This window comes from Microtus oregoni, unplaced genomic scaffold, assembly GCF_018167655.1.
Source record: "Microtus oregoni isolate MIOR12 unplaced genomic scaffold, Mior012 000006F_ref0000085, whole genome shotgun sequence".
Classification (NCBI taxonomy): Eukaryota; Metazoa; Chordata; class Mammalia; order Rodentia; family Cricetidae; genus Microtus; species Microtus oregoni.
In genome coordinates this window covers 26845137-26858942 of record NW_024543065.1, presented here as the reverse complement: position 1 = coordinate 26858942, position 13806 = coordinate 26845137, and the positions used below count along the sequence as shown (strand labels likewise).

General features: G+C 45.7%; 1 protein-coding gene across 1 annotated transcript in view; it reads right to left on the bottom strand.

The window, feature by feature from the left end:
- Slc22a16 (solute carrier family 22 member 16) overlaps positions 1-13806 on the bottom strand; it is a 45362-nt gene that overhangs the window by 12792 nt on the left and 18764 nt on the right. The window contains exons 5-6 of the mRNA XM_041653603.1: positions 11593-11720; positions 6925-7034 (exon numbers count right to left, since the gene is read on the bottom strand). Of these exons, the coding sequence (XP_041509537.1) occupies positions 6925-7034; positions 11593-11720 (238 nt within the window). The remainder of the gene's footprint in view (positions 1-6924; positions 7035-11592; positions 11721-13806) is intronic.

Sequence of the window (13806 nt, the reverse complement as noted above, 5' to 3'; positions counted from 1 at the left end):
TTAGCAGATGACTTACTTCTGTTAAAACATTGGTTTAGTTGAGACTTTTAAGGTGTAATAATGATGTGGGCCAGAAAAACCTGCAGATTTTCTAAGCAGAACTAAAATCAAACTGAACAGAATTTTGCTAAAAAGAATTGGACAGGGCAGCCATGTAGCAAGCAGTTGCACATGGATTGCAATAGTCAGGGGAAGCTGTGGCAGCCACAAGAGAGCCACACACATGGGGATGGGGGCAAGTCATGGGACTACAGGAGCCACAGAGGCTGTAGGAAGTCATGTGGGTGCCCTATGGGGTGGCAGCAAGGACAGGTACAGCAGTAGAGGAAGCAACGCCATGGTGGATGGGAGCTAGGAGCACTAATGTTCCTCCCAAATCCAGGTGGCTAGGTTTGGGTTTCAATTCCTAGAGCTGAAACTGAAATCCCAGCTCTGGCCTGGGCTGGTAGCTAAAAAGTCTTAGGTCAACAGCTTTTCATAAATTAGTGCCCCAAATGTTGGCCACCAAATGAGAGAAATTGGAATTCAACCTCAAGATCTGAAAAGCAAAGCAGCCAGTCACTGGCTCTTACCTCAACCTCAGTCTGAAATGGTGACCCTGCCTCAAAGAATCTCAGAATGAGACTGTGTCTGGCAGCTGTTTCCTCCCATCTTACATTCCTCTCTAAGGCTGGGGTTAAATGCATGCATCACTTGGATTAAAGGCATGCACCACCCAGTTTCTATTTCAAACTAGTGTGGCTTCTTGGATTAAAGGTGTGTATCACACTCCCTCTTCTGTAAGGCTGAGCAGTGGGGTTGTTTTACTCTCTGATCTGCAGGTAGGCTTTATTTATTAAAATACAAATGAAATGCCACTATAACAGAGAAGGAGAAGGGGTGACCTCCACCAGGTTTTTAGTTTGTATAGACATGGTCAAAATAATTTTATAGGAAAAAAAACGATGATATAAATATACATTTCAGAATCATAAAAAAAGGTAGAACCTGACAAAGCAGTGATCCAGGAACAGGTAACAACACTCACGAAGAGCCAGCATCCAAGAGCTAATACCTGACATTCCCAGCCATTAGATAAAGTTACTAAACATCCCTGAACCCTGGACTCACCCATGCCCAGCCCTGTTTGTCTGGCACCTGTCTGCCTATCTTTTTGAAATTCCTATATGGTCTGTTTAGCAAAGGTAATTGTGGGGGATTGGATTTCTGTAAATTTGGCTGTTAGAACAAAGAGAAAACACTATCATTCTAACGCCTCATGGAAGGTCATTTCATTGCCCGCACAGGAGGAGGTTACACTGCTGTGGTATTTTGGGAATGAAACTCATTTTGAAGGGAAAATGCCATGATTTCACAAGATTTTTTGCAGAATTCACAGTGACTTATCCAAAAGACAAGTGTTCCTGCCGTTCTGCTGAACTTATGGGTTCTCCATAAGTTGTACACTTGTAGATCTGTCTAAGAATCTGTCCGCTGTACATTTACTGTATAATACTTGTGGCTCCAACAGTGATCAATAGGGGAGGGACCAGCCCATGATGGGTGGGACCATCCCTGGGCTGATGTCCCTGGGTTCTTTAAGAAGCAGGCTGAGCAGGCCCATGGGAAGCAAGCCAGTAAGCAACTCCCCTCCATGGCCTCTGCATCAGCTCCTGCTTCCAGGACCCTGCCTTGTTTGAGTTCCTGTCCTGACTTCCTTCAGTGATGAACAGCAATGCTGAAGTGTAAGCCAGATAAATTCTTTTCTCCCCAACTTGCTTTTTGGTCATGGTGTTTCATCACAGTGATAGAAACCCTAACTAAGAAGGATGCCCAGCCCGGGAATTGAGAGGGGAATGAGAACTGAGCTGAGAACTAGCTTCATGTGCTCTTTTAGCAAAGCATCTAGCTGCATTCTGTTCATGTTCTAAGAATTTACATGAGACCAGATGTAAAAATAATGAACTAATTCCATGACCACATAACACTGAATCGGTGGAAGGTTATTATTGGTTACTCTTATGAAGATCTGTAGTTAAAATGAGCAATAAATAGGGCAGAAAGTAATCAAAAAATATGCAGCTTAGAGAGGAAAATAACTCTAAGAAGCTTACACTTGAGGCCAGGGCATGTTCTGAGAAAGAGGCTATATTAAAGAGATGCTGCCTGCTCTTCGCTGGAACAGGAAAAGTTACCTTGAGGGCAAGGCCCCCATCCCAGGCTTGTGGACTGGGTGTGGACAGGGAGCCCCATGGCATTTCTGCCCCTGGAAAGCAATTGTCAGGGAAGTTTTCAACCAGCTTGAGCACGTGCAAAGGGCTGGAACCGTGGTCCACAGCAGCCGGCCTCCATCCGCAGCTGGAAGCAGAACTCGTCAGTGCTGTTTCCATGACTCTGATTTTGGAATCATGAAAGATGCAAGCTGTGGGATGCCAGAGCTGTGGGGTATCTGCCAAGGAGTGCTGCATACAGGGGTGGAACCAGAATAAGAAAAAGAGAGGGGTATTGCAGGCGACAATGCTGGATGGGTGGAGCCACCTAAGCTTCTGAAAATGAGTCTCTAGAAACTGGGCACGAAGCTACAGGATTTGGTGCTTGTCTAGCTGAATTTCAGGCTAGCTTTGGTCCAATCTTTCAATTCACTATGCCTCAATTTCTCCCTTTGGGAATGGAAATGTACACTTTATGCCACCATATACTGGGAGTAGACAATTTGGTCTGGTTTGTTTGTTTGTTTTTACAGTGTGTCAAAGTTAGGAGATTTTGGACTTTTTTTTAAATTTATTTATTTATTAAAGATTTCTGCCTCCTCCCCACCACCGCCTCCCATTTTCCTCCCCCTCCCCCGATTAAGTCCCCCTCCCTCATCAGCTCGAAGAGCAATCAGGGTTCCCTGACCTGTGGGAAGTCCAAGGACCGCCCACCTCCATCCAGGTCTAGTAAGGTGAGCATCCAAACTGCCTAGGCTCCCCCAAAGCCAGTACGTGCAGTAGGATCAAAAACCCATTGCCATTGTTCTTGAGTTCTCAGTAGTCCTCATTGTCAGCTATGTTCAGCAAGTCTGGATTTATCCCATGCTTTTTCAGACCCAGGCCAGCTGGCCTTGGTGAATTCCCGATAGAACATCCCCCATTGTCTCAGTGTATGGGTGTACCCCTCGCGGTCCTGAGTTCCTTGCTCGTGCTCCCTCTCCTTCTGCTCCTGATTTGGACCTTGAGATTTCTGTCCGGTGCGCCAATGTGGGTCTCTGTCTCTGTCTCTCCTTTCATCGCCTGATGAAGGTTAATATTCAGGAGGATGCCTATATGTTTGTCTTTGGATTCACCTTCTTATTTAGCTTCTCTAGGATCGCGAATTATAAGCTCAGTGTCCTTTATTTATGGCTAGAAACCAAATATGAGTGAGTACATCCCATGTTCATCTTTTTGGGTCTGGCTTACCTCACTCAGGATAGTGTTTTCTATTTCCATCCATTTGTATGCAAAATCCAAGAAGTCCTTGTTTTTTACTGCTGAGTAATACTCTAATATGTATATATTCCATACTTTCTTCATCCATTCTTCCATTGAAGGGCATCTAGGTTATTTCCAGGTTCTGGCTATTACAAACAATGCTGCTATGAACATAGTTGAGCATATACTTTTGTTGTATGATAGGGCCTCTCTTGGGTATATTCCCAAGAGTGATATTGCTGGGTCCAGGGGTAAGTTGATCCCAAATTTCCTGAGAAACCGCCACACTGCTTTCCAGAGTGGTTGCACAAGTTTGCATTCCCACCAGCAATGGGTGAGTGTACCCCTTTCTCCACAACCTCTCCAGCAAAGGCTATCATTGGTGTTTTTGATTTTAGCCATTCTGACAGGTGTAAGATGGTATCTTAAAGTTGTCTTGATTTGCATTTCCCTGATCGCTAAGGAAGTTGAGCATGACCTTAAGTGTCTTTTGACCATTTGAAGTTCTTCTGTTGAGAATTCTCTGTTCAGCTCAGTGCCCCATTTTATAATTGGGTTGATTAGCCTTTTACGGTCTAGTTTCTTGAGTTCTTTATATATTTTGGAGATCAGACCTTTGTCAGTTGCGGGGTTGGTGAAGATCTTCTCCCAGTCAGTGGGTTGCCTATTTGTCTTAGTGACAGTGTCCTTTCCTTTACAGAGCTTCTCAGTCTCAGGAGGTCCCATTTATTCAATGAGGCCCTTAATGTCTGTGCTGAGATTTTGGACTTTTAAGCACTGTTGGGACTATTAAAGACTACAAGGACTTTTCAGGTTTGGCTAAACATCATGAAAAGGCCATAAACATTTTGTGGCCAGAAAAGGAATGTTGTGGTTTCAATAGGAAGTGTCTCCTGTGGACTCTTCTGTTTGAACTCTCGGTCTCCAGCTTGCGGCAGTGTTTAGGAAGATAGGGGATGGAGGAGGTAGAGCCTTGCAGGATGAAGGGTGTCACTGGGGAAAGCTTTGAACTGAATCTAACACAGATGCTCTGGCCCTGAGCCGCATCACCAGCCCAATGAAGATGGCTTTCCACATGAATCTTTTGAGTCATTGGTACTGGTGGGCATGGCTGTTCATGTTTGCAGTCCCAGCATTTGAGGAGGAAGCTGAGGCAGGAGGATTGCCACAAGTTTAGCCCACCCTGGGATACAGTGTGAGAGTCTATCTCAAAGGACCACTGCCAACAAAAATTCAGTGGCACTTCATCTTTTCTAGATCATACACATCAATAAATAACTAACTTATTAATGTGTGGCACTCTTCTGAGAATCCACACGTAAGTAGTTTCACAAGTAATCGTAAGATGTTCGGGAAGCCTACAGAACTGTTAAAGATGACTTGTATTAAATATTCACATACTTGGCTCTCCTACCTCTCTCCCTCCCTCCCTTCCTTGTAGCACTAATTCTAATTGGTATTAGTAATAAAAACCCAGAGTCAAATATATGGTTTAGTGCTGAAGCTCAGAGAAGCAGAGAGGCCAGTCACTAGACATTTCTTTTACCTCTACCAATGCTCAAACTGAAAGGGTGATCCTGTCCTCAGACTATATCTCCAGACTCTATCTGTCTTTACCAAACCTCAGACTGCAACTGTCTCCACCAAACCTCAGATTCCCCTTAGCTCCTGTCTCCTTCTGCCTTATACTCCTCTCTCCACCCAGCCATATCACTCCTGTCTCCACCTCCCTAGTGCTAGGATTAAAGGTGTCTTATCCCAAGTGCCGGGATCATCTTTCCATGAGCTCTGTTTCTCTTTTATACCTATTCAATCTCATGTAGCCCAGGGTGGCCTTGAACTAACAGAGATCTGTCTACCTCTGTCTACGGAGTCTTGTAATTAAAGGTGCATGCCACCACTCCCTGGCCTTTAGTGGCTTCGCTCTGCGCTGTAATCTTCAGGCAAGCTTTATTTGTTAAAACATAAACAAAATATCACTACACTTTCTTCTTTCCTTCCTTCCTTTCTTCCTGTTTTCCTTCTTTGGCAGGCTTATTTTTGAGGACATGTACCTGTGGCTGTAAATTAACCAACTAACTAAAAAATAATATAAAAAATACCATCATATACTTAATGGCAAAGCCAACTAACATGGTTTGTTTGGATTACTGTCTTTTTGCATATTATACACATACTCTCAGCAGACACTGAAAGAAATCTGGGCTGGTGCTCTTAGGTTTTATAAGAAAGCAGCCGAGCAGAGGAAGCAAGCCAGTAAGCAGCCTCCCTCCATGGTCTCTGCATCAGCTCCTGCCTCGAGGATCCTCTCCTGTTTGCTTTCTTGTTCTGTCTTCCTTCAGTGATGAACAGTGATGTGGAAGCGTAAGCCAAACATACGCTTTCCTCCTCAAGTTGCTTTTAGGTCATGGTGTTTCTTCGAGGCCACTGAAAACCTGAGACATGCAACAACCCAGAATAAAGGAGCCGAGACAAATGGAGACTCCAGCACCTGACCGGAGCTTCCAAAGGACCTATGTCGTTTTCATGGGAAATGGCGGGAAGAGTCTTCCAAGATCTGGAAGGGCCCTGGACTCCTGGATTGCTGACACAGTCTCTAAGACAGCCAGTGACAACTCAGAATTACCTTCATACTTAGGTAGCCTCCTGCTCTCCTCCTGGAGGGGCTACGGGTATACTATGGAGACCCAGGACTGAGATTGTGTATCAGATGCCTCAGAGGTTCTTATAGTGGGGGGATGTTCCTGATGAGGTAATCTCGGGGAGCCCAGGGACATGCTGTCAGGAGCTAAACATGTCCCCTCAAAATGCAGGTGCTGAAGTCCTTACTCTTCCCCACACAATGTCTTAGACTTTGGAGACAACGTCATTAAAGAAGTTACGTTGAAATAAGGGATTCTAATTCAATAGAAATGATACCCCCATTAGAAGGCAGAGAGCCACCCAGAGTGGCCACAGAGCTCAGACCTTGTGAAGACATGGTGATAAGATGCCTAAGATAAGCCAAGAGTGGCCTCCAGTATCCGGACACTTTGACCGGAGGCTTTGTGCCTACTGAACCATGAGAAAGTGTCTACTGTTTAGCCACCTGCGCCCTAGCAAATTCATATGACCACCATCAGAACACCAAGAGGCACCTCTGAGAAAAACATCCAGAGCCAGCAGACACCTATTTTATTTGAGATTTGGTGTTAGGGTAACAGTGTTACTTCATATTAATCCCTTAATTTCCTCACTAATGAGTTTTAAACAATGCCTCGAAGTCAAAATTACCACCACCGTGTAATGTTCCCATAGCTCAGAGCTCTGGCGGACCATCCAGGAGGAAAGAATGCAACTGTATTTAAAGATGGGGGACCACCCACAGAAAGAACGCAACTGTATTTAAAGATGGGGGACCACCCACGGAAAGAGTGCCCGTACTTAAAGACAAGCATGATGAAATGACAAAGTGAAATGCAACGGGAATCCGACAAAAACCACAACCCCTTACCTTACGATTGTGGGATACAGCTCCGCTGTGTAAATGAAAAGGAAGGCTAATGCTGACCCTGTAGCAGTTTTGACAGTCAAAACCGCCGTTGTCTTCAAAGTCTTGTGACTCTGTGGGCACACAAGGGAAATATGACATCATCAAAATGACCTAAAACTTTCTTATTCCACCCATATGTCTTGTAACAACAAAGAGTTTTAATTTTCCTATTTGGATTTATTTTGTAAACTCAACTCATAGACTGCAAAAGCTTTCTATCATGAACCTTCGGGGAAACGGTGCCCTCCCATAACCCTGGAGGGACTGGAAGCCTGTCAGGAAGAAGGCTTTGGGGTGAGAGTCACCTGAATGGTACAGATGGCTGGTACCAGCACCAGTCACTGACCCAGCAGATTGGAAGGAGCCCTCGGAGCACAGTGTGCATTTAGATAAAGCACACAAGGTTTGTAAGTTATCTCCAAACACACCTGTTGGCAAGCTCCTTCAGTAGCTCTCACTCCCAGTCCCTGACCCATTCTCTGCCGTCTCCAATGGGTTCCACTTCCAGGGTGGCTCATGAGTATGTCCATGGTCTGCCCTCTCCTTTATCTGGTAGGTAGATGTCAAGTACTCTAACCTAAGGGTTCCTGTGTTCAGAATGGTAGCCCTGAGGCTGGAGAACTCTTTTGGGTCTTTGTTGTTTTGTTTTGTTTTGTTTCCACTATTGTAGCCCTTCAAAATTTTATTTGAAACAAGATAGCCTTAGTATCACTTTGGCAGTAAGTATGTGCCTAAGAGGGAGATGGAAAGAGAAGAAAAGGTAGGGGGGAGGCAGGGGCAGCTCATCCACTCTTGTGACCTCAGGGCCAGCCCTCCCACCTGCCTCAGAGAGTGATGGGGGCATCTCCCCCCCCCCATGCTGCCACATGATAGATGAGTCATGGGGACAACTTACACTTGCCCCTCTTGCAGAAGGCCTGTGTTTGGTTCCCAGCACCCACACGGCAGCTACATGATGAAGGAGGGTCATCTGTCTATCTGTTGCTTTCATTAGTTAATTAATAAAGAAACTGCTTGGCCTGATAGGTCAAAACATAGGTGGGTGGAGTAGACAGAAGAGAATGCTGGGAAGAAGGGAAGTGAGGCAGATGCCTCAGACAGATGCTATAGCTCTCCTCTCCAAGATGGATGCAGGTTAAGATCCTTCCTGGTAAGCCACCACCTCATGGTGCTACACAGATTATTAGAAATGGGTTAACCAAGATGTGAGAATTAGCCATTAAGAGGCTAGAACTAATGGGCCAAGCAGTGTTTAAAAGAATACAGTTTCTGTGTAATTATTTTGGGTGTAAAGCTAGCTGGGTGGCGGGACACAGCCCATTGCTCCTACTACAGCTACAACCATTTGTAACTCCAATTCTTGGGAACCAGATGCTGTTTTAGCATCCCAGCACACCAGACATGCGCATAGTACACAGACAAACACACAGACAAAACACCATTACATGGGAAATACAATGATAATAATAACAATGGCAGTACCGAATGACTCTTTGGAGCCAAGTAGGACCTTCCTAACTCTGGCTAGCTCATCAGTACACCACACAAACTTCCTCTGAGAACATATATAATTCATATTATGTTATGTCGTAAGGTTTGGGGTACCTCTAAGACTGCTAGTGTCCCTGTTACGGTGGGCAATATTTGTTAAATGAATTGGTTCCTGTTTTGTTTCTGCTTACCCAGTGCTGGACCACGTGCCAAGCAATCATAGTACCACTAAGCTACAGCCCCAATTAGCATGAATAAAAAATCATTATTTTTACTATGTTGACATTATCTTTGAGGGAGAAATTCTCTTATAGGAAATATATTTAAAGTTGCGAATTACTGTTTTATTTCTAGAAGTTTCCAGCAATCACTCTCTTTTCTTCCCTACTACTAAGAAATAGGAAGTTTTTGAGAATCTGCTAGATCCAAAGGCAGCTGCCCCCAAGCCAGCTCAGCCACCTTTGCAAAGGGATAGATAAAGCTCTCTCACGCCAACAGCGACTTCCCTGCCTGAGTAGTTTTACTCGTAGTAACTGTGTGCCAATCACTTGGAAGTTCAGTGTTGTGAAACATTTGGCTCATTTGGCCCTGGTAATTAGGTCGTGTTTCCATGGAAGGATACCACTTACCGCTTAAACTGACCTTCGTGCAATATGCAAAAGTTAAAATGCTTTGCTCTAAACATTGCTGCATTATTATTCAATATTTTCTAAAGAAAATGATATGAAAATATAGCTGTGGCAACCACAGTTTGCAATTCGGGGTTAAAATTCAGGCTCCCCTAGCACTGGCCCAGGGTCTTCCAGATGCCGTGGTGACTATATATGCTGTGCTTCACCGAAATACGGGGTGGAAAAGCTTCTTCCATCGTGCCAAGGAGCCCCTCTCATTAAACTGCATTTTAAAAGCCATGGTTTGGGGTAGGGAGCGGAAGGGATGGCTCCGTGGCTAGAAATGGGTACTGCTCTTGTAGAGGACCCAAGTTCAAGACCCAGCACTATTGGGTAGCTCAGGACTACCTATAACTTTGACTTCAGAGGGATCCAATGCCTCCAGGTCCCACAGGCACCATTCACATGCTTCCACATAGGCACATATACACACACATTCATGTAATTTTAAGTAGTAAAATATAATTATTCAAATCCAAGTTTCTCGGATGATTGATGTGCGTTACATTCGAAATCACTGGTCGGCTATGGGAAAAGCAGCAGAATGATGTGAACATTTGATTCATTGGGTCATGCAGATGTCCCCGCGGCTCCTGTATTCGGGTTTCTGACTCTTAGGAAACTGGCCTCTATGTTTAGGCTAGATCCCACAACCCAGACTAAGCCACACCCTCCTGCAGCTCTCTCTGGGACAGAGTTCAAAGTCAGTCTGCGCTGTCCCTTGGCAACTCTCCAATCCTGGGTCTTGGCTCCCCCATGCTCCTTGGCACATACGTTATTGCTGAACTAGATCACATGATGGGAAACTTCCTGCTACCTCTAGAAGGTTCTGAAAGCCAGCTTTATGCTTTGTTCAGGAGACTGGTCCAGAGATTTCTCGGGGCGGGGGGGTCAAGAAAGTGCTCTGAAAAGCTGGAGACTCCTCTTGTCTCCCCGTACCCCATCATTTCTCTCATGGCCACTACCTCTCTTCCTGTCTGTCTCTCTCTCTTCCTCTCTGTCTGTCTCTCTGTCTCTCTCTGTCTCTGTCTCTCTCTCTCTCTCTCTCTCTCTCTCTCTCTCTCTCTCTCTGTCTCACAGTTAATGAAGCCCCTTTCTCCAGAAGTCTCCCCTCCCCTTTAAGGCCCTACCATGTTTAGATGTGCATACACTGTCCTGTTTCTATCTAATGCCCCACCTCCCACCCTGAAGCCCAGTTATGGCCTTGAGGTTCATCCATTCTAATGGGCCTCATACCGGAATGGGATTCTGTGCCAGCCCCCTTACTTGACTGTGTGGTGCTCTGCAGGGAACCACGGGGTTGGCCTGACCTAGCTGCCTTGAGAGGCATGCCTCATGGGTTTTCAGGTTAGAGTCCGTGGCTCTTGGGGCACAGTGTGTCTCAGGGCATCAGGACATCAGTCCTGAGAGACCAGTGTACTCCCTCAGGCAGTGAAGCACCCAGGCAGCTTTGTGTTTCTCTGTATGTTGCCTTAGTAGTCAAGGAAGCCTGGAAACTTGACAGGACAGTTGGTCTTTGACATTAATCTTGTGTACCCTGTGTGGCTTGCAAAGTTCATCGTATCCTAGCAGCTACAACTGTATTGATCCTGGCTATCGCCATTATGTTCTGTTTCTGAAAAAGGTTTAAAATGTCGATTGCTCTCAATAAAATTGTCACAGCCTCGGTGATGCTGTGGCCCTCCAACCTGACCTGATTCCAGTTCCTCGCAGCCGTATCAGGTGGCGTTGGCCAGGTAAGCAAGTGCGGGCTCTTACAATGCTCTCCTTAGCTTATCACTGACCGTGTGTCAGCTCTGAGAGGCCTATGGCCCTAGCTAGGCCCCTTCCTCCCTCTCTGATTCACACTTCCTACAAATATCCAGTCATTCTCTCGCCCTCGTCCCTTTTGCTTGGCATTTCATTTACAGAACCTTGGCTCACTGTCTTCATCTCAGGCTGCAGGATTCTTGCTGGACCCGGCCTTGCTGAGTGTCTCCGTGACCGGTGTCGAGCGCCATTCGGTGGCCAGAGGGGAGAACGACTCAGTTGGCAGAGGGCTTGCTGGGCATGCGTGAGGCCCTGAGGGTCAGTCTCAAGCACTAGATGTATCTGGGCGTGATGGTGTAAAGCCTGCAATCCTGAGACAGGAGGGTGAGGAGTTCAAGGTCACCCCTGGCTCTGTCCTGAGTCTGAGGCCAGCCTGAGCCACAGGAAACCAAGTTCCAGAGTCCCCGGCAGGTGGAATCAACCTCTCTCCCAGGAAACTGTCGCATTTTTAAAATACCACAGGCACCCTCTTTAGTGTGGGGGTTCAAACACAGTGTTTATATGAAGACAAAGAATGTGTTGTTTTTTTTTTAAGAAGACACCTTTAAATACTATCTATTTCTTCTGTCTATGTGGCTGAATTGATCTTCACACTTAAAGGCACTAGAAGTCTTTCCGTGACACTGCCACAGCCATTCCATAAAACAGAGTGACTCACCGGGGGCGTGGCCACGCACGCGACGCTGATGAAGGAGGCCAGCAAAAGGCAGGAGACCGCGGTGTATCTTCTTCCCACCCTATCCAAAGAGATGCATATAAAGAAGTAGACGGGTATTTCCAAAGCACCTGTCATCGAACCGAAGAGCGTGTGTGAGACTGCTGCCCTGCCGAGACACGCGGTCACCCCCACATCGGTTTACCACCCAGAAGGAGCCGGCAGCCCACTTCCTGCCTCCCGGCACTAATGAGCCTTGGCACAAGCTCTAATGTTCTTCCTCGCTTGGGCAAAACAAAGTCTTTCCCGTGAAACCACTAGGCTGACAAAATCCACCGGAGCCTTTTACCAGCGCTGTCCTAGGAGCTGAGCTCGCTAGGACCCTGTGTGCTGCCCAGAGACAACTTAGGTCAACCACCCTGATTCCTGCCATCAGTCTCTGCTCTCAAAAGTAACACAAGGCCAGTTTTACATAGTTATTGTCATGAGATGGATGAAATAAAACCAGTCCACCATAGATAAACACTTCGACAGCTCTCCTCGTCTGAAAAGAACGTGGGTTGACTTTACATTACAGCCAGTCGGTCATAATAGAGGTCAAGACGCTTCCTCCTTCACATTTTAACACTGCTGTCTCTCACTTCAAAACTATTTTTTTGTGGAACAATAAACTTCTAAACTTAAAAAAAAATGTTGAAGTAATAAGGGCGACGGTGAGGCTGCGTCCCCAACACCCCAGCCGCCTTCCCCGGCTAGCTTATGCCCCAAAATAATTACACAGACACTGTATTCTTTTAAGCACTGGTTGGCCCTTTAGCTCTAGCACTTACAGGCTAATTCTCACATCCCGATCAACCCATCTCTAATAATCTGTGAGAACCGGTCTTACTGGGAAGATTCTAGCCTAGTCCATACTGGGTCGGAGCTTCATGCCGGGAGCGGGGCATGGCGTCTCTCTCAGGCGTCTGCTCCTGAGAGGAAAGCTGTCGAGACTCTGACCTCACTTCCTCTTCCTCCCAGTGTTCTGTCCTGTTTTCTCCTCCCACCTATCCTCTAACCAATAAAATGGGCCAGGGCAGTGCCTTTATTAGCCAATGACCTTCCTCCATCAAAATGTGATTTAAATTTTTGGCAAAATTAAAGCAGTAAGCTACTAACTAAAGTAAGAACTGAATACATTAATAGCAACTACTTCATATATATATAATATATATGTTACATATAAACATTTTTTAAGACAGGGTCTCACGCATCTCCAGGTTAGCCTCAAACTCACTGTTTAGCCAAGGACAAGGATGACCTTGATCCCCTGCCTTCACCCACCGAGTGATGAAATTACAGGTGCAAACTACCAGACCCTTACTGATGTGAGGTTGGGCACGGAACCCAGGGACTCCAAGTATGAGAGGTAAGGACGCCACCAACTGAGCTATAACCTGAATCCCCATTTATTAGATTTTAAACCTAAGATAAAGCCGTTTAAAATCTAATAATCTCACTCAGGATAGTGTTTTCTATTTCCATCCATTTGCATGCAAAATTCGAGAAGTCATTGTTTTTTACCGCAGCATAGTACTCTAATGTGTAGATATTCCACACTTTCTTCATCCATTCTTCCATTGAAGGGCATCTAGGTTGTTTCCAGGTTCTGGCTATTACAAATAATACTGCTATGAACATAGTTGAACAAATGCTCTTGTCATATGATAGGGCATCTCTTGGGTATATTCCCAGGAGTGGTATTGCTGGGTCCAGGGGTAAGTTGATCCCGAATTTCCTGAGAAACCGAAACACCGATTTCCAAAGTGGTTGCACAAGATTGCATTCCCACCAGCAATGGATGAGGGTTCCCCTTCCTCCACAGCCTCTCCAGCAAAAGCTATCATTGGAGTTTTTTATTTTAGCCATTCTGACAGGTGTAAGATGATATCTCAAAGTTGTTTTGATTTGCATTTCCCTGATTGCTAAGGAACCCAGACCCAAAAAGATGAATATGGGATGTACTCACTCATAATTGGTTTCTAGCCATAAACAAGGGTCACAGAGGCTACAATTGGTGATCCCAAAGAAGCTAAGTAAGAAGGTGAACCAAAGGAAAAGCATATAGTTGTCCTCTTGGCTATGGGAAGTAGACAAAATTGCCGGGGAGAAATTTGAGAGCTTGGGGGTGGGGTGGGATGGGGGTAAGGGGAGATGGGGAGAGAAAAGGGAGAAGGG